The sequence below is a fragment of the Platalea leucorodia genome, assembly GCF_965183815.1.
Source record: "Platalea leucorodia genome assembly, chromosome: 3".
Lineage (NCBI taxonomy): Eukaryota > Metazoa > Chordata > Aves > Pelecaniformes > Threskiornithidae > Platalea > Platalea leucorodia.
This window is the reverse complement of record NC_138825.1, coordinates 60,749,126-60,776,390: the sequence shown is the minus strand read 5'-3', so window position 1 is coordinate 60,776,390 and position 27,265 is coordinate 60,749,126. Positions and strand designations below refer to the sequence as shown.

At 39.2% G+C, this 27,265-nt stretch overlaps 1 protein-coding gene across 5 annotated transcripts in view; it reads right to left on the bottom strand.

Moving 5' to 3' along the window:
* Positions 1–27,265, bottom strand: part of SYTL3 (synaptotagmin like 3) — a 36,756-nt gene that overhangs the window by 2,493 nt on the left and 6,998 nt on the right. For 3 of the 5 annotated variants that reach the window (XR_014227632.1, XM_082306572.1, XM_082306574.1), the window contains exons 4-15: positions 24,258–24,322; positions 21,563–21,614; positions 20,106–20,178; positions 19,058–19,130; positions 15,509–15,633; positions 11,248–11,391; positions 8,356–8,534; positions 6,035–6,137; positions 3,813–3,983; positions 3,502–3,601; positions 2,213–2,321; positions 1,135–1,340 (exon numbers count right to left, since the gene is read on the bottom strand). Coding sequence is in view for 4 of the 5 variants with exons in the window: in XM_082306572.1 (XP_082162698.1) it covers positions 1,135–1,340; positions 2,213–2,321; positions 3,502–3,601; positions 3,813–3,983; positions 6,035–6,137; positions 8,356–8,534; positions 11,248–11,391; positions 15,509–15,633; positions 19,058–19,130; positions 20,106–20,178; positions 21,563–21,614; positions 24,258–24,322 (1,400 nt within the window). In the remaining variant the exon portion in view is untranslated. Of the gene's footprint in view, positions 1–1,134; positions 1,341–2,212; positions 2,322–3,501; positions 3,602–3,812; positions 3,984–6,034; positions 6,138–8,355; positions 8,535–11,247; positions 11,392–15,508; positions 15,634–19,057; positions 19,131–20,105; positions 20,179–21,562; positions 21,615–24,257; positions 24,323–27,265 lie in introns of those variants that run through there. The other 2 variants (XM_082306573.1, XM_082306575.1) reach the window with 2 other exon arrangements.

Below are 27,265 nucleotides of genomic sequence, written 5' to 3'. Positions count from 1 at the left end.
GCTGTTCTGTAGCTCCTAGGGCATTCATTGCAATAAATTGGAGCTATACTTTTGAAGCATTATTTACATCCTGTTAAACTAGGATCACTCACTCTCAGCTTGCAGCAAAGAAAAAATTTTTGGTTGTATGCCTTAAAAACAGAGGAGCAAGTGTCAATACTAAAAGTAGCGGAATGGCACGAAGCCTCCTGCTTCAGTTCATCTCCAGTGACTTTAAGGCATTACTAGGCTCAGGGCTTGGACAGTCGTCTTCACTCAGAAGCAGGCAGGCAGCAGAAAGGAAAATGCTGAGTAGGACAATGAGAAGCAGCTCATGAGGAAGCCTGCACAGCACTGAGTTCTTACTGGTGATAATACCCCTCTAAAGTGCATGTTGATACCCTAACAAAGCGGTCGAGCCGCAACCTTTCTGAGCCTTTCATCTCAAATGCTGAAACCAAAGCACTTACTCTCTGGGTGGTGAGAGACTCCATTGGGCAGTCTTCAAGTGACAACACCTCCCTGCTCAACTACCAGTTACGCAGAGCCTGTTTAGTGAGCAGAGGGTTTCTCACCCTTGAGAAAGAGGGCTTGCTCTTAGGTCAGAACAGAGCCCAAAACTCAGACGTGCACTAGGCCTTTCTGAGCAAGTTTCACTTTCTGTATCTCCCATTGATTGGATTGATTTGTGAATGTAAAATAATAAGCACAAATATAAGCAAGGTGGGAGTCTACTGGCTCATTAGTTCTTGTGCTTCATTTTGATGCGATAGATAGTAGTTAAAAGTAGCCAATTCATAGAAAACAGCTCAAGGATGACGTCTCAAAAAAAGCTGTAGATGAGCTGACTCCACCCAACTTCTCTGTGCCCATCTCCTGCATGGCCAGGCTCTGGCCCTACAAATTACCATGCCAAGAAATGGCTTTGCCAAAAATTCCCTCTGACACCCCTGAGCTTCTGCACAGACCTGAACTAAAACACATGCATCGGTTCTTGCAGGCTCAAAGCCTGGCTGCAAGTCACTTAGGTCAGGGGCTGGGGCTGTATGTGACAGCAGGTATTAAATAGCACAGTGAAAATATTATTATTTAGAATGTAAATTATATGAACTTTTTTCCCAAATTACCTTCAATTTTTAGTGATAAAGAACTTACTTGCACCAAGCTTGGCTCCTCCTAGGAACTGATCGCTTGAGCTGAAAGCTGACTGGTCCCAGACAGTCAAGTGTAGACACGATTGCTGTAGCTGAGCTGGAGTAACACCATCAAAGACAAACAAGTGTTTCCACTGGGGACAGGCTTCTTTCTTCAGGACAGGAGACTTTCGCTTTACCTCTGCTTGGTCTGGAAGGATAAGGCAACTTCCCCAAAACAATGAGCATTCAGTAAAGTTACTAATTTCTCAACCAGAAAATGGAACATTTGCAATAATTAACTAGGGCCCTTTGGTTTGCCTTAAATAGCAAAAAAGTTCAGCCTAAGTGCAAGGCAGAACATGGTGCTAGTGTGTTTATTTTGGGACTTGCTCCTTTTCCTGTCTGCCTTCAGTGTGGGTGCAAGCAGCTCTTCTGCTCTGCTTTTCCTTTGCTGTCACTGACTGCTGAGGGAGTCTTTACTCCCCGTTCTGTTATTCAATACTGCCTGAATCCTGCCTTTCAGTAGATAAAATGCTCACCCATTTCACTGAAGATAGGTGCCACAGTAAGTGAAATGGCTTTATGAGATGTTTTAAGTGTACCCCCGTATTATACTTCCAGTGGCATCTAGTGCCTGACACCAAGAAAGTAAAATGATCCCACATACAAGCTACTCAGCTACTACGTCTAGAATGAAGAGGATAAAAGTTGCATTTTCAGTGTAGCCAAAGCTATATTTAATTCTGCAAAGGCATAGCTGAAAACAGGAATGAAAATACCCTCTTGATTTGCACTTCTTTTCTTCTCTCCCATTATCTAAAAAGCAGATACTTAGAGTTCACTATTTTAAGTTTTAATGACATCGGTAAATTCTGAAGTTTCATTCAGGACCCCAAAAGCAGGTGGGAACCGTCACAGCCCTGCTGAGTGCTGCTGCTGGGCAAACCCCCAAATGCCGCCATTACAAGGAAGTCTGACTCAGAGTGAGGACAATGCCACTTTCACATGCTGGTCTCCTGATGAAAACACGTTAATACATAGCTTTGCACAAAATGTGTGTGACATTCTCTATTTGAAGTGTTAGGTCTCGTACGTACCCTTTAACGAATGAGTTTGGCATTCCAGCAGATCTCAGCATGGGCAAGTTCTTGACCCCAAATATCATAACTTGAAGCTGGCAGTTAGGAACTCCTTGGTCTTTTTTTCCTGAAACAGGAGCATTTATCACATTAAATAACCAGTTAGTTCAGCTGCTAGCCTAAGATGCTGCTATAACTAAGTAGGAAAATGACTGAGCAGCACTACTGCGATAAGGACTCAGTGCTGTATTAGGATCATCTGAAAGATTTTAACCTGCTTGTACAGCGTATGATGCACACAAAAAAAGCAAGCAATGAGTAGCAGGTTGCTTTGTGATTCCTGTGCCAAACACAGAGCTTTCTGTTGTATTTGTGAAAAGCAAACACAGGCCAGTACCACAGGACTGTTCCTCTGAAACAACGCCCGAAGCAGGAGAAACAACCAAACCCACAGTGTGATCCCACCCTCTGTTACCGCTCTAGTTACAGAGCAAAGACCCAGTACACAGGCATGCATAGGGCGGAAAAAGGGAAGGAAGCAAGCTGGTAACTTTGGGGTCATCATCTGGAAAAGAAAAGGGAACAAAATTAACGTAACAGCTAATTAGATCTTTCTGTTGGTCTCCACCTGTTGCTACGATCCTGAACACAGCACTACTAGAGCTCTGAACATCTGCATACCTCATTATGATCTAGGGAGGTAAGGAAAATGAGGTTGTCCTAGCCCCTCCTCCCAAAGTGTTTATTTTACTCCACCAGCAGGTGCTTGCTCTACACACTGTAGTTGTAGATACACCTAATGTACTGTACAAGTCTTTCTTTCATTACCAAAAACTGAATCCTGACTGTACATTTCGACTAACATCTTCCAAGTGAAACAATCTCTCTAAAATGAGGCCACTGGAGGAAGCCAAGGGTGCTGGTCTGGTACCCTTGCAGCCATTTCCCTTCCACCTTTTCCCTAAATTGGCAGTCTCTGCCTTGGGCAGCAAAACTGCTGCATCACCTCCAGAATAAGGTCTGCTGGCAACACCATGGCAGGCACAGGCTGTCCAGCCACACAGCTGGATGCATCATACTGCTGCCATTATAACGTGCAGCTTTTGTTGGCATTAAAAAGAACAAAAAGATTAAGTTGGCAAATGTTTGGATTTTAATTAATTTAACATATAATACACCACAAACCACAGTTTGCAGTGGCTGTTATCAATGCTATACAGGAATATTATATGGAGACACTGTCAGTACTTCATTGATCTCAACTCTTTTCTAGCCAAGGGATTGATGTATGCCGAAACATTTTATACCTTCAAACTGGAAATTTTTATACTGAGCTGGTACTGACAATCTTGCAGACACGAGGAGTTCGCCACTGTACTGGATAAGATCATCTTCAGGCTTTTCAACCTGAAGAAAGGGACATACAGAAATCTGCATTACTGCAATCATTCTATTCCACATCATTATTCTCACAGCTTATTTATGTTTGCAACAGGTCTTACTAACAGGCTGAATTGACAGCATTCTTCTCTCCATGACTTCAGAAGCCTGATCTTTTTCATAGCTTTCACTATGTCCTGCTCTTAAGATGCAACTAAGCACAAAAATTAAGAATCACCTTGGCTTTGAGCTGGTACCAGTTGAACAACTGCATCGAGTCATCTTCGAAATTCCATGCTGCCAGTGGAACCACCACTTCGCCCAAAAACACCCTGTATTTGAGTGCTCCTGCGTGCCACACAGAGATCTGAAGCTGCCGGCTTCCCAGCTGTGAGTATTCAATCTTGTACTAGAAAGATAAACAGCATTTACAAACCAATACACAGGATGAACGCAGGCCCATGCCCATAACCTGCTCAAAGGAAGCCCAGCCGCAGCATGGCTGAAGGCATCTGGATGCAGACAGAACCATGCTGTCTGAATGTGCTTTGCAATTTGCATATTACCTCACTACTTAAATGCTAAATAATGCTCATCCAAATATGAAACAACATTCCAGGAATATCTTGGCCTGCCTTGCTAAAGATTTTTGATTATTAATTCAGAACTTTAAATAATTCTTGACCATTTTTGCTGGGTTTTTTTTACATTTCTGTTTTACACTCCCAGCAGAATTTGGCTCCTCTGGAGGCCAGTTCAAGATTAAGACAACAAAGGTGCTAAAACTTCCGTTCTGGTCAGTGGACATCTACTTAATGCAGTCAGTAGGGGCAAGGAAGTAATTCAGCTGACCACTAAAGCCTTGACCTACTCTCAAAACATAGTTCAAGCCCTTTGAGACATTGTTGGGTACCTAATATACCCACACAAGATTGGTAAACGCGATACCCAGCCTACAGGTGACCTGCACCCACCCGGACTGAAAGTTGGGGGCGATGGCATGGATGAGGACATCGCTACTCACATTTAGGCTGCGAATCACAAGCTGGGTGTAGGCTCTGGAGCGAATCACCCTGGGCTCCCATGATTCCCAAGAGCGCTTAGGCCCCTCTCGCACGTGCAGCTACCTGAATGCTGGTGCCTTAATTTGCAGCTGAATCCCACTGAGCTGCATCTCGGTGTCACGATGTAGTCTGCCTGCACTAGCGCTATGCTCTTTTGACCATTTCTGCTACTCTGGGTGAACTAATCGTTAAACTAATTTAAAAGATTTCCAACTAAACTACCTTCAGTGTTCATGTAGCCAGCTCAGGCATGGCTCTCGCTTTCCCTTTATCGGTCCTGCATGACTCACATTGAAAAGGGACTATAAAATTAGGACCAATTATTCCAACTTCAGGCTCTTTCTTCTCCCAACTTCAACCCTATGTACAGGCTTTGGGATATATGAGAATTACATACATTACACAAATCTTTTTTTGTTGTTACTTAATTTTAACAATGATCTTTTCAAACATTTTGCCTGTTTCACTCACTACAAATTCTTGATATTCATACACACTGAGAGATGGGGGTAACAGTGAAACTTTTGTGTAGTTCAAGGAGCAACAATACAAGCTTCTCCCTCCATTAACTTTGTTTCATATCTCTTCCAAGACAACATATTACTGAAGAACTCATCATCTTATGTGCTATTGCAGCTCACCGATGCACACAAAATAAATGGGTTTGTAGTGATCCGACCACAAAACTGGAGCTGGGAACCATCAAACTAATCCAAACTCTCCCAGCTGACAGTACACAGCTGCAGCTTCACATTTCATTAAGTGTCTGTGAAGCGAGAATAACGGCTCCTATTTTCTACACACAGTTCCTACAAGGATGCAAGAAGTACTATTGCAAGGCATTAAGGAATTAAAATCATAACTACTGTTCTGCGGTGGTGGGATTATTAATGTTTGAAATTAGACAGGACAAAGAGATGGCCTGGCATCAGTTGCATGGGCAGAAAGGAAGCAGACAACATTTTAGCGGTGGTAGAATTCAGCTGGCATTCAGCTAACTGCAGAGAGAGACTCCCAGTGGCACTAGCGAAAGGGGTATCCGTTGAAAGGGATACTTGTGTAAAATACTAACTGCGCCGCAATACACCCAGTTCATGAACATACAAAAACAGTGTCTATGGGAGACACTTTGCTTTTGCCACAACTCAGAACACTGGAATTCATTAAGAGTGTTTTCATGGACAAAGGCAGACTCTTCTGATAGTTTGCAATTTACCACTGTAACTTCAAAAGCATTTTCTCTTATTTGGACTGAAAAACATATTTTTTTTAAATTATTGCTGTGACTCCTAGATTTGCCCCATCAGGACGATTCTGAACTTGCAGGATTGTACATTACAAAAGGAGACATTACCATGGAAAAGCGCGCTTAGCAGCACACTATTGCAAACGGTACCTTCAAAGTCTCATCGAATACTGGATCAACTGTGCTCTTTTTGACAGCTGTCTTCCGCTTGCTCCGAGGAGATTTATCGGGAAGTAAATAAACCTTAACATACCTTGTAGATAGAGAGAAGGATATATCGAAAGTGACCAGAAGGGGGGGGGGGGGGGGGGGGGGGGGGGAGAAAAAAAAAATCAAACTAATAAGAAAAATTGATTATTTTTTTCTTAATTCATAAACAATTTTATTGACTTTGTAATTTTCCAAGCAATAAAATGGCAAATTGTAATTTATATCCTTTCACAATAAAAGCAGAAAGACTATAAGGATCCCTCTATATCATTCAGCTAATGTGTTTCAATCCTAACTGCAAAAGGGATTAGGATCTGAATAGGAATCTTTGGTTTTCATACTCTTGGACTCTAATAAAATAGCCACCAAGGAAGTCACCTTGTCAGTTGTAGTGGCAGCTTTATGATGAAAACACACAGTATATTATGTGCTCAAAAAAAAAAAAAAATCAATTCAATCAACTTTAGGATCATTGTTGCTTGTTCATGAAGAAAATAGCTCATCTTTACACCAAGTACCACGTAGCAAAAAAAGGTATAATCATACAAATAATACATAATAATTCATAACTCTTACAAATGCCAATTGTTGTAACAGCCACTAGAATGAAAGCAGGAGATTCTCTAAAGTGCTCAAAATTGCCCTAACATTGATTCAATGAAAACCAGTAAAAAAAAAATTTCTGGAAGCTGAGGTGGACCAATATCAAGCACCAATGATTCCTACCCAAAGTTTCTCATGTGTAGGTCACATGAGCATTAATACTTAAATATTCCCCTTAATATGAGCTGTATTTGTGTTACGGCTTCAAAACTAAAGAGTATTAGCAATAGAAAGTGCTTGCTTGCAGCTTGGCAGGGAAAGCAGTGATTGTTAACGTAATACTAAATATTTTTAAACTGTACTTTTATATATTTCAGATATTATGATTTAACCCAATTTTAAAACAGGCTCTTGATTAACTTACTGGGTAAATAAAATCAGCTGTATCTCTTATTGTCAGTGCAGAACTTACACATCTTCCCTGTTCTTTCCAAACTTATCCACAGGTAAAACTACTTTTTAAAATATTCAGGTACTAGAAGTTTTAGCTTCTTACTCTGTCACCCCAGATCAATTTAATTAAACAGGAGGCAGTCAGACCTCAAACCAGCCAACAAGCTAAATAATTCAACAGGTTTTAAACATCAGTTAAAAGTCTGCTTTTTGGCAAGTCCATTAAGTGAGTACACTGAGTGTACTTTTTCTGTTGGCTTGGTAACCAACAGAAATACATAAAAATATATTCCAATAGTGAACATAATGTTCACTACACACCACTTTCCACGTTGCCTTTCAGGCTTCCTGCAACTGTTTGCCTGGCTTAATTACATGGGGACTTAAAGAACCTTGACCCACTTCTGAAGTGCTCCCAAACTGCCCTGTTTCACAAGCTGCTGTTCCAGCAAGGCTCCTTTCATCACCAAGCTCATCTCTATGAACGTCCTCTGCAAGACGTGCAAAAGCCATATTCCTTCTGGGTGAAGGTGACTGCAACTCCACAGTTCCAATGTGGTCACTCAAGTGCTCGAATACAGTGTGCCAGTGGAGGCAAGAACAGGTAGTTAGGTGATTTTCTATGAATGATTGCTGCGTGGTCAGACAGGATTGTTTGGTACTAAACAGACAAATCACCAAGGCTTAACTATCCAACCAAAAATTTCTATGGCATATTTTATCCACAGAAGTAGGCATGTCTTCCTCTTACAATAATACCTAAGTATTAAACAGCTTTAGGTTTTAAGATGTGTTGCAGTATCTGAAATTTGTATTCCTATTACAGAAGATGGAAGCACAGAAGCAGTATAGCAATCACCCAGTGACCCACAGTGAGTCAGTAGATGAATTAGGAACATGACATCTCATGTTTTAGCCACTTATGTATTAATTTTGTGGGCACAACTTAAAACCTAAAATCTGAACAGCTATTCTTGAGATCCAGAGGTGCTCATCAGCAACAGAGATGCCCAACTGCCTGGTCACAGGCAGGGAAAGAGACAATTACTAGCAGAAAATGGTCAGAATGGAATAAGCGCTGGTGTGAAAACTGTTTGTCTTGCAGTGTGTATACATAAAACGGGCTGGTATATATGCTGGATGCTCTGAAAGCGCTAATATGGCATAACATCATATATCAATCAATTTCAATCACAACATACATAAGTATCTTAAAATCAGAATATTTTCCTTATTTTTTCCTCCTTCTCTACAAAGATACTTACGGGTTACACTTCTTCTTCTTCTCGTCTCCATAAGCCAGGTTCTTGCATCCCTTGATGCAAATTTCTAAGATGCAAGCTTTGAAGATGTATCTTATGGCAAACTCTATTTCTCCCGTGACACTAGCCTTGCCAAAATTGCCAGACTCGGTGCAAGTGCTGTTAAGACTATACAAACTCCCCTAAGAAAAGACAAATATTTGGGAAAAGTAGCTTCAGATCAAACAGGACAAAACATTGATTTCCCTTCAAAGGTAGGTATCTTTACAGACGTGACTGTAGGGCTACTGCAAATCACAAAGATTTAAGGTAACCTGTATAAAACATTATGTTGCTTCATAACAGCCCTGAAAATTATGGCTGTAATTGCAATTCTACTGCTTTGCCTTTTTCTCTTCAGTAAGCTCTCTAGGCTAAGAAAATGCTTTCTTAGGTAACTTCTAGATCTAGAAATTGTCTCCGAATAAAACTGCTATGTGGCTTCCCATGAAAAAATGGGATAACTGAAAGAAAAAGAGAGTGAAAAAAACGTCTGAAATCTAAGAACACACAAAACATTGACCTAGACTGCTTTAAATATATAGCTCATAGCAGGGTACACTGCTGAGACATTATGGTCTATCAGGTATTGAAGGAAACAAAAGTGGCCCTGCACATCCAGTAAATATTCAGGAAAGATTAAAATATGAAGACATCCAGTTGTTGTATGTTGGTGCATAAAGAAGGTGTTTCCTAGCTCACCTCAGCCACCTTGTTCTCCTTTCATCTACTTTCGCCTATGGGGCAAAGGTTTGGATGCTCTCCATCCACATACATAAACAACATTTGTGTCTAGCATTTACAGAGGCCATGAAACTGCAATGAAGGAAGAGACTATAATCCTTTCTGTGGCCCAGCACTGACGTGTAACTTTGTGGTGCTATCTAGCCTTCACTGTAACAAATTATCAACTCAATCAAAATAGTTTGGTCTCCATTCATTTAGAATGATATTCTTTAAGGTGAGCCCTAGAAACTTTTTACATAGCATATGTCACGAAGACACAATTGTTGTTGTGATTAATCTCAGAGCAACATTACCCTAGATTGCTAAGATATCTGTGTTAGATCACTCCTCCCTCTGAAAATAAACACCAACCCACACGGGACTGGTTAACCAAGGAGTTCTGCATTGCACAACCCCGCAGCTAAGAGTGCAGCATAGCATTTATGAGATCATATCTCTCCTCCATGCAGATGCTCTTCTTCATTTGTGCACCTTGCCAAATAATCATTTAAAAATTCACATCAACAGCTTAATTAGATTAAAGAAACTATCTACTCTATAAGCTCTAAATAACAAAAACTTGACAAAAGAAGGGTCAGGTGCTTATTGAGGAAGTCACAAGAAGGGTTAGGACTGTTTTGACCTGATGCTTCCTGCACATAATCGTGCTCCCTCCACGAGACTTGTATCAGTGTAATCAGTCTCCCTTGCAACTTTGTTCAGCTCTGCTCTTTCACTCACTGACATATTTTTATCCATCTGACCAGAAAATGCTTATTTTCCACCAAAATCCTTCATGAGAAAGGAATGCAAATAGATTTTTGTCTTAGCTCATGTGTCCTAAAAAAAGTTCTGCAAAAGTCCCTAATATTTATTCCACAGAACCATTTATTTATTTAGAGAGGCTGGACAGGTGTTCTGACTAATGACATTTGAACTGACTACCACTACATATGTCTCCCATCTGATGAGGAGTCACATACATTCAATGTAGAAACCACTTATCCTTTTGGTTCAGTGAACAGGGATTTAGCAATGACTTCATGTATTGCACTCCTGCTGGCATGACTGGAAGCAATGCTACCTGATATTTTGCAAGACACATTTTCATGGAGCAGTAATCAACATCCAACACTTACCCATAAAGGGAAGTTTAATGGAACTTGACCTTCCCCTTTATAAAGCAGTAGAAAATATTTCACTTTTAAGCCTGGGCTGTCTATAGCCCAGTTAAAATGGCTGTCATTAGAATCACAAATGTCATCCAAAATTATTATCCGTTTGTCAGTTTAACACCTCAGACTCCACAGTGCAGTAAACTATGAGAGATCACCAAGGTCCTTGTGTATGTTTTTACTCATCTGCAAAGCGAGTAGGCTGGTTTAATTTTGATTCCCTAAAGGTCATTTTAGTTCCCTTCTCTACAATATCATTCACGGATTCTTTGGATACTTCACCCTGCTTAACCTCATCACTAATACATAGAAATTAGCTTCCACAGTTAACCGTAGAGACTTTAAAGCATGTGCTGAATTAATTTATAACTGGCTTCCTACTCTCTCATTTGCAGTATTCGAAATGCCATCCATCAGAGGATGATTCAATGCCATCTTCTAAACCTATGAACTGCTCCCCTGGCTTCCGTCACTGTCAGCTTCCTCTTCATTCACTGACATGCTGAGATTTGAATTTCCACTGACATTTCCATTACCACAGTTCTTGCAGAATAACAAAACCCTTCAGTTAAATGAAGTTTTAAGAGAAAAAGATAGCTACTAGGTTAGAAAGAACCATGTTCACGATACCAACCCTAATATAAAATGGGAAGAATGTTAGTTGCATTTGCAAAATTCAGAGGAAGCTGATCTATCAATTACTCATTATTAATGGGTATATCCATCTATCAATTATCCATTATTAATTTGATTGGGCTTATGCTGCAAAAAGTTCAGTGTTACTGTGACGGCTGTGCCAAAGGCAGTCAGTCTTTCATCAGATACAAAATCAAGTAAAATTCTTCCTTCATTTTGTAATATAATCTAAAATACACCAACATTTTCCACAAGATCTTAGCTTTTATATCTATCCCCATTAGGCACCTGTTCTGTTGTGCTTCACCCTTCAACTTACATGTTTTCTGCCATCACAGAAAACCGCATCACTTGTGGGACTAGTTGTTAAATCTTCTTCCTCCTTACAATTCCTTTTGGTCAGAATTTCACTGTCATTTTGGGCACCAGTGATGAGCTGTTGAAGACTGGGTGTACTTTTCATCTGTAAGAAATTCAGCAAGTAATTTTTTTTAATTTAAAAAAACCACCTTGATTCCTTCAGGAATGCTATCAGAAGAAAATTCAGTAAATAGCTACAATTCACTCTGATCAACGTCATGCAGGTGGCACACTTTCAGAGACAACATAGTAACTTAATTTAAATGTTGATTTACAACTCTTATCCCAGCTAGTAGTACATTCATTATATTCGTAATTTTCTAAAATCAACGTACTATCACCTAATATAAGGATCACTACCACAGCAATTACTAATGACAGTGTACTAATAACACACCAAAAGTAGCAATATACTAATAAAAGGCCTTGTTAGCTTTTAACAAAACAGTAATTTTGGAAGAAAAAAAAAAACCTTGCCTCCAGGAAGTTTAAAAAATTTATAATAGTATTTTGCAATATGCGTGACACATGCCTATGTCTACCTATGCAAGAATGAACACAGGTTGAAAGAGACCTGAAAATAGAAACAGACTTACAAGTTTTTATTTAGCTTTGATTATAGAAAAAGTTTAAATTTCTGAGGTGTTCTTGACTTTGCTTTGACTAAGTCCATTCACCTTTCCAATCTTCTCATGAAAACCCTAATAATTTGTGGAAAATTAAGCCATGTAGCAGCAAAACTCCCTGAGATTTACCTTCAGCCACCTCTGTTACCAATAAGAACAGTTAATAGAATGAAGTGCCAAAAGACTAATACGGCTAGAAATATGCTGAAAATAGATTTTAGCTCATTCTGGCACACCACTACCCCTGGATAATACAATCTGTGAAAAATATGTTCACAGTTCAATGGGTAGGAAAAGAGTGAGGTAAGAAATTTTACAGGGTTAGGATCTAAGAAAATAATTTCTTTAAAAAAATTGTATAACAGGGATTACCTGAAAGACTAGAAAGAACATAGTGTGACCGAATCAACAAAAGGACTGGGACTTATTTGCATAGAAGAAACAGATAATATATATTTAACAGACCTGGGAACCCCTCCTGCATCATCAGCAGAAAGCACTAAAGTATGAGGACAACAGAGGAGATAATACTTTGAGATTACTTCTGAAAAAACAGGATGTGCAAAATCCAAACCAGTATGCTGTTATTATAACACACAGAAATTGTTATGTGTAATAACTGCCCTACCTTAAGAATAGATGTAAGAATTCATTAAGTTCCCTTGTGAGAAGGAAACAGACGGAAAATGTGTTTGGAATATAGTCTCAAAAACCCGCCAAACAAAACCAAAACATCATATTTCTCTGCAGAGAAATTGTCTTCTGCTTTATAAAAAGCTGAAACACGACAAATTTCACTTGCTAACCCAACCAACCTACCACACACTGAATTTTAGCTACTACTTGGATCAGAAAAACTTCTCTATTGTGTTAAACAGAATATAAGTGATTGACAAGGCAACATAACTACCAGTGCTAAACAGCATCTAGCATCAGGTCACATAAGCAAGACTCCCACCTAGCCCAGCTCTAACGTCTGCAGCAGCGTGCATCCGCTGTCACAGGAGGGGTAACCCACAGCTACCGACGCACCACAAACAGCTTCCAAAGCTTGCACGTGTCTGCTTGTTCCCCCAGGGAGGCAGGTGTAATTGCAGTTCCTTTAATGAACTTAGAGATTCTGATGGTGAGAGGCCCTAGAAAACACAATTCAATTAACTTCCTAAATCCAGATTTTACACTGGCTGGTAGTTCTTGCTATTGGATTGTTTCTTCACTATTACTGAAGTTAAACATAATCTCTTTCAACTTTATTCTGAAGAATCAAGCTCTGAACATATCACAAATTTGGAAAACTTAAAAAACAGACAGTACTCTTGAGACTGAAGTGATGCCCCAGTCTTATACCCTGCACATTCAAAATGGCAGAGTTACAGCTATTACTTCCCAGTCATCCCTAGGAGAAAAATGCACACTTTCTAGAGGAAAAAAATACTGTTTCTATTCATTCTCTGAAAATGAACATTCTTTCTGGGGTGGAAATCACAACAAGTAAGATTTCTACATCCTATTTTGTTATAAATTTGAGTAATTAGTTGTTTTGCAAGTGTAATTTAAAGCAGGTTCTGTCCCTAAACTTAAGTCCTAGTTCTAGTAAGGATGTAAACAGCTACCCTTATTAAAGGAAAACAAAGATGGAAAAGAAAAAAATAAATGGAAGAATAATGCAATAGTGCCATTGACAGAGATTAAAAATAATTTTAAAAATCACAGTAAAGATACAAAAAGCCATCATATAATCGCAGGGACAGACAAAATTTCCTTCAATGTTAAAAAACCCTAAATGGCAAAGATGACATTCACAACAGAAAAAGATCAACAGTAATTCTAGCAAAACTAAAATTGTAGCTTAAATATAGTCTAACTGGTTTGAATGAAACGGGGGGACCTCATTGCAGTCTACAGCTTCCTCACAAGGGGAAGAGGAGGGGCAGGCGCTGATCTCTTCTCCCTGGTGACCAGTGATAGGGCCGGAGGGAACAGCAGGAAGATATGCCGGGGGGGGGTTGGCTTGGACATTAGGAAAAGGTTCTTCACCCAAAGGGTAGTGGAGCATTGGAACAGGCTCCCCCGGGAGGTAGTCATGGCGCCAAGCCTGACAACATCATTCACGAAGCATTTGGACAACACCCGCAGACATATGGTATGATTTTTGGGGTTGTCCTATGCAGGGACAGGAGTTGGACTCGATGATCCTTCTGGGTCCCTTCCAACTCAGGATATTCTATGGTTCTATGAAACAAAAGCTCCCTGACTCAGAGAAACAGAGCTCTGACACACAAAGAACATTGAAATCTATCTTTCAAAATCTGTAATGCAAAGGATGGAAATAAATTAAGTCCTAAAACTTTAAATGGGCGATTAAAAACCCACACAAATAATTTGAAATCTCCTACTAATACATTTCTCAAGCCAAAGAATCCATATCCATCTTTTAAACATGACAGGTTGTGCGTGATCAGCATGCAATGAAGCATAGTTTAAGTTCATGTTCTCTCTAACTCTAATGCTTTTCAATGCATTAAAAGAGCAGTGCTCTGCCAGTGGAGTAAAATAACGCTGAAGTGTGGTTTGCCACAATGAAAGCAGCACTCGGGTAGTTAATAATTGTTACCAATTTTGCTTATAATATAATTGCATACAAAAATACAAGAACTAATTTCGCAGAGTTCACAGACCTTGGTGGGACAATTCAAACCACTAGTCCATGCGGTCTGACATCCTGTCTCTTCCATTTATCAACACCTAACACTTCAGAGGAAAGTGAAAAGTGTGCACCAAGGGAGCTGTGAGTAATATTTGCCATGAGGTCTGGCCCAAAGCAAAAGCTTTTCTCAGCATCTAATTCAGGCACTTAGCAGACCGCATTTACCTCATTCAGATGAACAAGGCAATTCAGTAAGTACCCACTATGTGGAAAATTGAGCATGGACAAAGTTCAGTCACTTGAGAGGTGAAAGTGTACAAAACAAAATCTTCAGTGTAACTTTAAAGCAGATATGTGACATCATCTTCAGCCCTGCACAATTTGTGGAAAAACAGATGACTGGATTTTTCTCAAACTTCTCAAGAAAACACTGAACGCTAGAGACTGTAACCAAAGCAAAAGGAAAGCTGCCCAACAACTAACAGCAGTCAACGTTTTCTCCTTGCCAAATTAAAAAGTGCCCAAAAAGCGTCAGGATGGGTTTTGGATGGTCATAGTTTGGTCCTGCTCAGCAGCAAGAGGGGCAGGAGGAGGACAAGAGACAGAGCACCTCCCTGCAGCCCAACAATCATACAGAGCAGACATCAATCAGCCTCAAGAGAGTCTGTGAGCACCCGAGAGCAAATCGACCCATCCTCTCCCTCCCTGTGTGAGGGTCTTTGTAAAATCACAGTCTAACATTTCAGCTCTGGGCTGAGACCAAGGCTGCAGACTCAGTCAAAAACCTTGTGAAGAATCAGAGTTCTGGCCACTGTCAGTAAACATCAGCTAAGCCCTGCTCATATAATAAAAGTAAAATTCCACTGTGTAAGTCATTATTCTTACAAATATATTCCATTCCTGAAACAGCCCTTACAGTTAGAGACTGTGTATAATAATACGGATACCCTGCTTGTAATGTTGATGGCAGTGTCAGACTGGCTCCTTCTTTGCTTCCTTCTTTCCATGTTCTGCCCATAATCTGTGGTTAGGAGACATCTGTCAGCCATATCATTCTGGGACTTAGAGATTTCTGGAGTGAAAATAAAGAGAGAAGTCACTATAACAAACACTGCAAGCAATCCTGTAGATTTATAGGCTAATTCTGTAGCTTTCAAACTTTCATCCTGCAATTTTAGTATTGATCTCCTAAGAGTAAGAAACAGATGGGAAGGCAAGTGCTTGTCCCATTTTGTATAATTATATTTTGCCTACCTAAATCTTTCCTGCTGTTTCAACTGGAAATTATACTCCTTGCTTCCTATCATTATAGCTGCTGCAAGGAATTGTTGTATGCTATCAAATACAGTTTCCTTGCAGAAGTAGCTACTACAGTCCCTATATATAGTTTGATTTGTAAAGCAGTTTGGTTTTGTTCAAGATAAAAGCAAGATCATTATAACAACATAAAGCGACATGACAATAGAATTTAGAAAGCAGAGCACATTGGAAAAATATTTAGAAATTTATCCAAAATATGGATGAAAGGAGAGGCATTACATACTCTGGTCCCAAAGCACATATAATTTTAAGAACATGAGTAGCCCTCATTGACTTCAATAACATTAGTCATATGGATAAGCTTATGTCCATACTTAAGTACCTTATTGAATTAGCACCTCAGTAACATCTAGTTTATTGTCAAATAAATCTATAGGACAATTGGACATTTAGTGCACCACTTTTTGCTTCTTATTCCTCAGGGTACAGTCAGAACTTCACTTAAAGGGAAGGGCAGCACTCATCTGTGATTTCTGAAGTTGAAAGCCAGCAGGCTTAGCAGCAGACACTTTGTTGCAAATCCCAGATAGTCTCTCATGAAGAATTAATAACTTATAAGTGGTACATGAAATAGCTATCATATGTTTAATTCATACAGAAGAAATAAATATTTCTCTCGCAACATGAGCCTCTGTGGAGGAACCTCAGACAGCAGACAATATGTCCTTATGGTATTCAAAAACAATGGCACTCTTAAGTGTGATTTTTAAAGCCACTTTGGGCTAGTTTTGTTCTTAGCAGCATTCAGTCCTCAGATGTTTACTGTACTCTATGTACACCATTAAGGCATCATGTGACATATTCATAGGCAGGCTCAATTAAGTCATCTCTGACTGCAAATGAAACCAGGTTTTTAAAATACACAGTGAAATCAAAGATCACAAAAGAGACCGGAGTGAGAGATCTAATGGAGTGGATACAATCTGAGTAGCTTGATCAGCAGTAGAAGCAGAAACACAAGCTTGCCTCACACTCTCTTAAAATGAACAGGTTACAGAACAGGTTACTATGAGAAAAAAAAATGATTGTTCAGTTTTCCTGTCTATTCCTCCTTTGGCTTCTCTACCCAAATGGTCAGTAAGACAGACGCTATCTCTAGTGCCAAGGGTGATTTGTCCCTGCAAATAAAACCACAACCAGCAACTCGTTTTACATTCACCAGATGGCAACCATTGGATTATAGTCTCCTGTTGCTGCCAAACTGCTCTGGAACAGGAGGCAACAGCATAAAGAGCAGACTGTACAACGGCGGCATTTTGCTGCACGCGCTGATCCTTTGTTCCCGCTGCTCTCAGACGCGCACACACACACACTGGCTCCAGTGACAGAATCAGAGGCATAAGGAGGTTCTCCAGGTTTATTTACTGCAATACACAAGAGCTGGGTGTATTAAATACCTCTGCAAACCAGGGCATTTTTATCAAGATAAGACATAGAGTACTAACTTTAGATACTCGTGACCGAAAGCATTTACCAGCATAGTACCAGGTTTCATTAAGAGGCCACATTGTCTGAAAGAGCTCTTTTCTTAAGTCAAGAAGCCCAAGTCTCTCTCTCTGTAAGACTTCCTATACTTTTTAATTATTGACTTCAGTGATTGCAACAGCCTGTTATTTTCTCACAAATTAAAAGGTTCTACCCTAACCAAGGATGATAGCATCCGAGTGGGGTTTCACATACAGCTGAATTGAGCTAACAACTTGCTGCCATCCCCCTCTGCAACCACTGCTCTTCCCTCCTCAATCCCTGGCTCCCGGCCACATGGCCCAGCACCCTCTCTTGTGCAGGCTCCAACACATACACCCTACCTTCAGCCTATTTAACTCACTAAACCAGTAGGAAAGTACCTATGTGTTTCATCTGGGTTAATGTTCTGCCCTTTTAATTAGCTAAATCAGTTTCCAGAGGGGTCCAGAAACACTGGTGCTAATTCAAGTTAAGCGATGGCAGCACAAGGCCAGAAACAGAGCGAAAAGACAGACGTGGGGGGAGTAGGACCTTCCTTTTGGTAGCAGTGAACTATTAAATTAGCCTGCTGCAGACCTGACAGTCTTTCCTAGTAACTGTGGGATATGACCAGGCTTCAGACTAACAGAAAGTAGAATAAATTACTTTGCATCCAATTCTGTGCTGCCTCAGCTATCTGCTTCCAGTAACAAAGTATCCTATGCCACCCTACACTACACTTTTCAGAAGAGATGGCCATAGTGTCTCTGCATAGCTTTAATATGTGTTCACACAGACACAACATTAAATTTGTGCAGTTAAAGGAGAACAGGCCTTTAGGATGGGTGGAAGAAGTTAGAGGAAACACCAAACAAGAGCTAAGAAAGAGTTAGGGGGAAAGGCAGAAAGCCTCTAAAGCCAAACTTATTCAGGTCTAATTTCACATTTGGGGTTGTCTAAGATGAAGCTAGTAAGAAAACACCAAGGTTCGTTCAAATACATGCAAATCTGCAAGCCCCTGTAATCTTCATAGGGCTCAGAAGTTGCTTTCCTCTGGTCACTGATGCCTTTAATTTGTTCTTCACAAAGGCTGGCTGTCCTCAGCGTAGTTAGCCTTGGAAGTGCATACACAGCCTGCACCCTAAGAACAGCAGGCAGCGTAAGTGAATGGAAGGAACCAAAAGTATCAGAATGAGAGAGTTGTTAGGACCAGCTCGCTCTTAGAAATATGCACTGAAAAAACCCACACAACTAGACAGACTGAGAAAGAGGAAGGAAGTCATCTTGAAAACTGCCAGTGAATGAAAACATTAAACTCTACTTCCATTACATGATAGATTCTTTGACAGGGTCAGTTGGGGTTCAGTCAGACAGATAACATGAAGATCGCTACAGTAGAAAGTGGTTATTATGCTGTGCTAACATGAATTAAATATACTGCATCTGAACACCCAGTAAACTTAAAAATAACATTATACAGTCTTTTCACATCTTTACAAGAAAGGCATTCTGGGTTGGTATCATCAGCTTGTTAAACAACTAGCAGAATACTGAAGGAGAATTAGACTTACTGTATTATTTTTCCAGGTTGGCTCCGTCTTGGCTTTAGTCATTTCAGCCATTACTCAAAACCCTTTGTTTATAACTATTCTTTGGCCAATACTTTGGCAAAAAAATTGAAACATTTGACTACGTTACTCTAGAATGACAAAGCAGTGAAAGCTACTTACTTTTTATATGTGTTGTGAGAGACAAAAACAAGTTTTCCACAGATTTATTAAAGCTTTTAGATTGACTGAGTTCCTGCAAATGGGAGATGCCAAGAGTAAGAAAACACAAAATATTTGCTGTTTTAAAGTTTCCATGATCACATATCCACAGACCACATAACAATCAGATGGCAAGGCTGCAGCCCTTTGCTCACTTCTGTAGACAAATACATCTGAGGACATATTTTGACATGGTTGAGAACTGTCACACTAACGTATGAAGATGGAAAATAATCTTTTCAGTTCCATACTCTTAGATATATAAGTGGAACTCCTTGTAGGAAGACCACATAGCAATTCCATAAATAAAACCAATTACATCACTGGTTTGTTTGAATGTATTTAATACTTCAAGTAGGAAAGTCCTATCTATTACAGACGCTCCTGTGCCTCTGAATCAAAGAGTTTTCATCAAACTCCAGGTAAGCACATATTAGAATGTTCAGAGAATTGCAACGGCCTTCAAAACCAGAGCCTCAGGACGCCGTCCAAAATTAACTGAAATAGTAATTTAGTGTGATTTTGATGAGTTCTGAACCATGTGCTACTATTCTGTCCACTAGAAAGTGTATTGCAAGGGCAACCACCAAATTCACTGTTTTTCACTCAGTAATGAAAGTAACACATGGAATGATCGCTTTATAAATGACTATTGAATATCATAGGATCATGGGATCCTTCAGGCTGGAGGGGAGCTCAGGAGATCTCAGTCCAGCCTTCCTGTAGTGAGGCACCAAAAACCAGGTGCAGTATTCTAGTGCCAAGTAGAGACCGTTAATCACTTCCCTCAAAAACTGAAAACTAATTGAAAATATCCCTCATGATAGACTCTGACCTTTCTCTCCTACTGCCAATGCAGCATAACAAAACGACAAAGGAACATAAAGCAGCATTTATATTGCAATATGATGCTACAGCACTTGCTATTTACTGCATTTCTGTGCCTGGCCTTTTCATATGAATGACACCCCAAGAGGTGCGTGTATATGTATATTTTGCAGATACGTACATTTACCGTCACATTGCTTCCTGCTGTGGATTCTGTGAAAGGAGGTGGAGTTGGAGGTACGACAGAAATTTTACTAGAAATTTAAAAGACAATAAACAGTGCAACAATTAATATATTATGCTAATAGATGGATAAAAAAACCACATTCGTGCACAGTATCTTTATTATCTGTCTTTCCTCCAATCGAAAGATCTGAGTTGAGATCCTGTGTCTTTAAGAGCTGCATCACAGGCTTATTGCCTGTTTGTAAGAGTTAGGACCACCTTTCTATCTTCTCAATCTTGGGCTGCTCTAGGCAGAATTATTAACTTAAAACAATCAGGAAGACCTAATTTAGGACAGGCTTCCTAGACTTCTATATGGTTGGCAGTATTACAATCTGTGACCCGAATGTCAGAACACAGTTCCTGCGTAATGCACCCCACCTCTGTTTCAGAAATGTTTTCAGAAAACAGCCATCTTTATTTACAATACTAAAAGGATCCTTCCTTGCCTGGGCCCCGAGCTGCTAGAGCCCCTTTACAGCATTCCAGCCATTTTATCTGTTGTAAATAGCCCAGGTCTGTGAAAAAAAACTATGTTATCTGACTTGAGTCTGTTATCACAGCACAATCATGGACCCTAAAGGCAGCCAGTGAACTTCCTTTTTGATTCTCTCTTATTTTTACCACATCTAGGTAAAAGCAAGTCCTTATGCAGCCCTAGTTAGGATCATATCTAGCTGACTATATGTTACTGTCTTACGCAGCTATGCCTCGACAGTTAATTATCATAAAATTGAGGCCTTTTTTTTGTATCTTATTTTACTTTTTAAAAATTTTTTTAAAGGAAGATAGTTTCTTTTATACAATATAGTTTAAGTAGTCTGTTATTTCGTTATATATCACTGGTAATAACTTAAGTATCATCATGCTTAGGCCTCAAGTCAAAGTATTTATTCAGTGTAAACTGGATTTTTTACTTGTTTTAAGTATCAATAAGTGGATGCGCCTTACTGAATACAGAGCTTCTTGTCTACTCTTTAGTCTAAAACTATCAAATCAGCAATATCTCCCACTGAGCAAATAATGATGCTATTGCTGTTATACCTAGTAAATAATTTTAATCTCTGATCATTCAAAAGTAGTGTGCAAATTTGAAAGATAATGGTGTAAACAGGTATGCAAAAAAAAAAAAAGCAGATATAACAAAAATACTGCACACCCCTTCATTTCAAGTGAATAAGAAACTATTACTCCAAACATAGTACTCTCTTTTGTACTTGAGACCTTTTCTATGGATTGCTAAGAGATACAAATGGTAATTTCCCTATGCTTTTACCATTTGTACTCCAAAGGTATTGAAATTTGTTTTGCGTAACAAAAAAATACAAACTGCTGGCTGGTTTATAACATACAATATATCTCACATACAAATTCTCAGTGTCCTAGGATCATTTGTCCTTTTATGAGTCTTACCTCAGTTTCTGATAAGATTTCAAGAGCTGTGCACCAACTGTTTCATGTCTGCCTGTGAAGGAGAAAAAAAAAACCACCCAAAGGTCATTTAGCAACAACAGCAGTTACTAATGCCTGTATAATACTTTTTAAAATCAGTGCTTTTTCAGGAACTGGCCTGTATTTACAGAACCTCATGCACATGCAAGTCAGGAGTGAAATCAACCCCCACCTGATGCATCAGTATACTTGCCAAGGAACATGCAACTCTACCATGACTTCACCTTCACCTCTCGCAGGTGACACGTTCAGACCAGTTCTTCACAAATGCTGAGGACAATCTTTTACGGATGCTATCGGGCCCCTTCCTACAGGTTGCTAAGTGCTCTCAGCCTCCTGAGGTCCAGGAGGCAGGTAGTGCGCGGGCCCACTGCACTAAAGCACACTTAAACCATAAAACTCAAACACTGTGGAAAGCTTGAAAATGTGTACAAGAGTAGGCACATGGTCACCTCTTGCATCTTATGAAAAATTCTTTTCACTTTTCCTACTAGAGACCTGAACAATCATGAAAACGCACGACTAGCTCACAAACATGAGCAAAACCCTTCGCTAAGGCCATCCCTGTGGGGAAATAGCAACCATGTCACGTTCCTCAGGTGAGCAGCCACATGATGTAAAGAACGCCAAGGAGCACGCGCTCCGTCAGGCACAAACAATGAAGACTCATAAAAATGTAGTTTCTCCTGAGTGACTGCCAACAGAAAGAAGGGCTAAATGCATGTAACAAATGGCCAACTGAAAATATCTGGAGTGGCTTTAGTCACCAATCATTCCTAATACAGAAAGCAGCATATGATCTATGCTTTGCTGAAGATGTCATTAATTATAACATATTACTTACATATAAGTAGCAGACCTTGGTGGTGGTAGAAACAATAATCAACTTATTGATGTTACAAATTTCAGTCAGAACTCCAGACTTAATGCTCTGTTACCAATAAGCAATATTTAGTATCTTGATTTATTGCAGCATTAAATGATTTCTTAGATTTTTAATTTATTAGGCAGTAAGGCAATCTACCACTTTTATGAAAACACGATTTTTATTCCTTAGGTAGAAGCTACACAAAATTAATAAAAAGCATACTGATGTAACCTTTTTTTTTTTTTCTCCGCAACATGAGAAAACTTCACCATAACATGTATTTTTTCAGTTAAACTTATTTTACAGTGAATACTTCACTTGCGTTATATTTTCAAGCCACAAGAGGGCACTGTCTCTCCAAGCTTGAAGGATACATAACTATTCGGCTGCTGTTTCAAAAGTTTGCCATTTTTTAACCCCTTTGATTATATCAGCTGATCTAATCAAAGAAACTAAACAAAACGTATCTCTCCCTGCAGGTTTATCTTCTGTATATCCTTAGATTTTTGTGAATTCAATAGTGTTACTATTAGACTAACTAAGCAAAATGCTTCAAGCACCCACAAAGCTTTGATAACCCAAGGTGAGAACTCATTTATTTTACTGGAAAGAGGGACAGTCAGTATCTTGCAATATCAGATTCAGTGTCTGAGAACAACACAGCATCTTCCATTAACTGAGATTGTTAAAATCACTGGCTTTAGATTCGCTGAAAAGAATATGAGGGAAAATTATTAACAATGGTTATGGGATACAACTGTGTTTTAAAAGATCAGTCAACTAATACTTTAAAATCAGCAATTGTGTTAGCTAGAATGGAATTCAATGAAATCTTTCAAATTTTAAATGAATTGTTTTAGCAGAAACTGTAGTTCAGTTTCTTAATGTGCTACCTGCTGTCTTTCATGAATACCTACTACCCAAAATTTGCCTGATTACATAATTCCATTTATAAACCTCTTCCTATTCAAGTTTCACAAGAGATATTTAAGGTTCAGTGCTTTCCTTTTTACCAGCTATTCTTAAATCTAGATACCATGCAGATACTGGAAATGAAACTCTAACATTTAGCTACAGTCAGGCACAAAGTGAAATAGTTGCCTATCTGAAGTGGTGCTTCAACGGAAAGAGGAAAGAAATCCTCTCCACTTTATTAGTCATTGCAGGTGAAAACAAAGACTAACGGCCCCTTTGTTGGTGAAACACATTCACCATAGGGCAATCCGTCCACATCCTCTATAATTTCTTTAGAGCTTTGTATTTTTAATTGCACTGAAAAGACTGAACGCAAGGCAGTAGCGCAGCAAGTAAAGAAACAGTAAGCGTTTAGCTCTCTGTTGATTTATAGCCATACGTGTTTTTCTTTATTCCATTCTGTCATTTCTTTAAGCTTTAGAACTTCCTCAGTGAAAACAACTGAAGTTTTAACTTTGACAAACAATGGATGCAAGATCATTTCCTTCCTGCACACATATTTTAACATTTCTATATGTATTTCATGTAATTGTGTTTCTTAGAAGCCTTATACGCTCATTAATTCAAATTGATATGGCCAGCAATTTTCTTATTCTTATTACTCATACAAAATAAATCGCATGTTTAAATGCATCTTGCTAGTTTGTGTTCATGTTTTATTTAGTGCATAGATGGATGCACTGCATGATAGTTTCTGACAAATCTCTCACCAAGTGGAAGAAACATTAAATACAGTGGCGGGCTTTATTCCGTGTTTCACTTAGATGCGGACTACGCATTACACAGCAGTTTATGGTCTGTTCCAGCAATTACCTTCACCTGGATATTTCTTTGCTCGTTCCTCAAAGAACCATTCACCAGTCTTTACTTTCACATCTCTGAAAAACAAGCAAAAGACATTTGAATCAACGTTTTCCAAAGTGCATTTCTTTAAATGTTTGATAAGCATTTAACAATCCAAAAATCCTTAATCCTACCATAAAATAGGATTTCATGACTTCTCACTCCATTGACTGATTTTGCTGTGGGTCTGCAAAGGATTCCTCCCCTCCATTACTTTTTTTTCCTTTTTGCTATGTAGGACTGCCCATGGAAACCAATACATACTGCTCTAAGCATTGCTCTGAAGCCAGGAGTCCTCGGTCCGCTCCAGTCTATACAACCAACTTGCCTAACAGCCCCAGGCACTTGTGCTGACACCACTGCTTACAGCTGCAGCCTAGTCTGAGGAGCAGGGAAAGTCAATGACAGAGGATATGCTCCCAAACAGAACTTGGGATGGCTACCAGGGAGCACTGAGCTCCACAACCCTGATGGCCCATCTCACTCCATTTTGTGGAGGCTAACATCAATGATGTCCACATCGTACACAGGCACCAGGATCAGAGGATGAGAAAAGTAATGACTAACAAGTATAAAATGATATCAGACTAAATAGCTCTGTCAAGAGCAGATTTTCAGCAGATTTGACTCTTGCGTTTTGTTGTCTCCAACTGAATTAGATGAAGTCTGCAATCTGAACTCATCCATTATTAAAGAGGCAAAAAAATCCTTTAACTGAAGAGAGGATTCTCTGGAGTCTTCAGGTTCCAAATTCTCATCTAAATGTCTTACTAATTTTTAGGGCCTATATAATATCTCTGTTCCTTGTGGATGTTCTGATGCTTATTATAGGATGAAGTCCCACTGCAAAAATTTCCTCAGTGCAGGCACTGCTAAACTTTCTTCTCTAAGCAGTAGTTCACTTTCCTTCTGTGAAATTAATCTCTTTATTACTATTTCCTCTGCCAAACTTGCTTGAAATTGGCAACAACATACAGACAGTAAATTCATGTAGGGCTTGCCTCCTTAAGAAAACAAAATCTCTAAACACAAGAGCTATACTGATATCCACCAACGGCCAGGCAACAAAACCCCTGGGTCTGCCATTTCACACCTCACCTTACTCTATGTTAAAAAAGACAAACGATAGGTAGGATGCTGTTTGTTCTTTCTGTGCCTTGATTTTAAGGCATTTTAGGCATTTAAAACTTACCTTTGTAAGTAGCAATGCCGAATATTAAAAAAAATTCACTACCTGTGTATATTGTACTATTTATTTACATGCCTAACCATAGATCCTTGTGCATAACTGGACACAGATGAGTTTGAAAATTAGGTTAAAATAACTTTGAGACAGGATACTTATTTCCTTTGGACAGAGAGCTATTAACTAATAAATGTCTGAAATCTCTGGCTGTACTAGACCTTCAAGGGCTCTGCATAGGCAGTGCCTCGATTCTCATCTCCAGCCTTCCCTTTATGTTCTTCCCACTACCTATGGCTATCTTCCCAGAGTTTAATCTCCAGTTCTGCACAGGCTTGTGTGATGATTAGACCACTCACAGGATGAAAACAGATCTGGAAATACCCTCTTTTTTTTTTAAGGCTAAAGAGTGTATTAAGCTAAGCTATGACTAAAAGTGTGACAACGAAGCTGATAAAGAACTATCCTTGTCAGATAAAATAGACTAACCTCCTTCAAAGCAAATGTCTTTCTAGACTCCTAGAAGACAGGATTCCTTTAAAAAACACACTATGCCAACTCCACTCACATAAGAGATGCCTCTTCCAGGTGAAAGATACAAACTTCGTCAGTCAACAAGGCTTTGAAAATTTCTTATTTTGTAAACAACGAACATTCACCTATCCCTGCATGCTCTTCCACTGAGGTGTTTAAGCATGTTTGTTACAAACACGACCCTAATGTCTAGGAGGGAATCTCAGTAGTGCTGCTGCTGATAATGTTTTTTTCAGGAAAATATACTCTAGTGGTAACCAAGACTCAAAATTACAGTTGCTCAGGACTTGAAAATCAGCTCTTACATTTCTTAGTCACCCTATTTTTCCCCTCACTGCGGTAAACAAAAGGCACTGAGTAGCATTTACCACACTGCTGCACTCCCTACCCTTCTTGAGATTTGCAGCCTTGACGTAAAGCTCACTGAAGGCAACAAAAGAAGTCTAGCAGATTTTAATTGACTTTGCATCGTGACTAAACAAGATGAAATGTTCTGTCTCTTTGCTATAGAGAGAATTTCAATGACAGCTGAAGAATTCCTCTATATTAGCAAGACAAAAAAAGCAACTTCCTCAAGAAAAAGGAAGAATGTCTTTTAAATCATTTAAATAATGCTTTCCTGGTTTTACCATTAAATATATGAACAAGTTTATGAAATAATTAAGGATGCACACCACTATACAAGGCAGCTTAACAACTAGCTACTCTCTATAGGGGATTTCCACTGTGGCCACAAAATAACTGGCAACCAATTTAAAAGAGGAGGAAGTGGAGGGAGGTATCTAGAGGAGGATATGGAAAGTTAACTTTTTAACCTTTCCTTTTAGTGCATCTAGTGTGAAGCACAGATAGTGAAATATATGCATCAAAATTTAGTAACTGCTTTGTATCAAATATAGATGGAGATAATCTGCCTATTTTATGTATAAATTGCAAAATAAATTGAAGATTCAGAGAACCTACTTTTAGTGATAGTTTATAGTCTATTCCAAACTACAGAAAATTACTTCAAACTACTAGTAGAAATTCATTTAGCTTAAGACCAATACCTTGCCTTACATTTCTCAGGCATTATTTAAATCTCGTTTTGGCATCTTAAGAGGGAGTGAAGTGGTGCATTAATCTTGTGTTGGCATAAAGTAAAATTTCATCCAAATCCTCACCCTTTGTACAGGGATATATACCATCCAGCAAGCTGTTGATTAATTTTCAAAACTATCTTCCTTTGTCTACATAATATTATTTTTCATCAAAGGTGGAA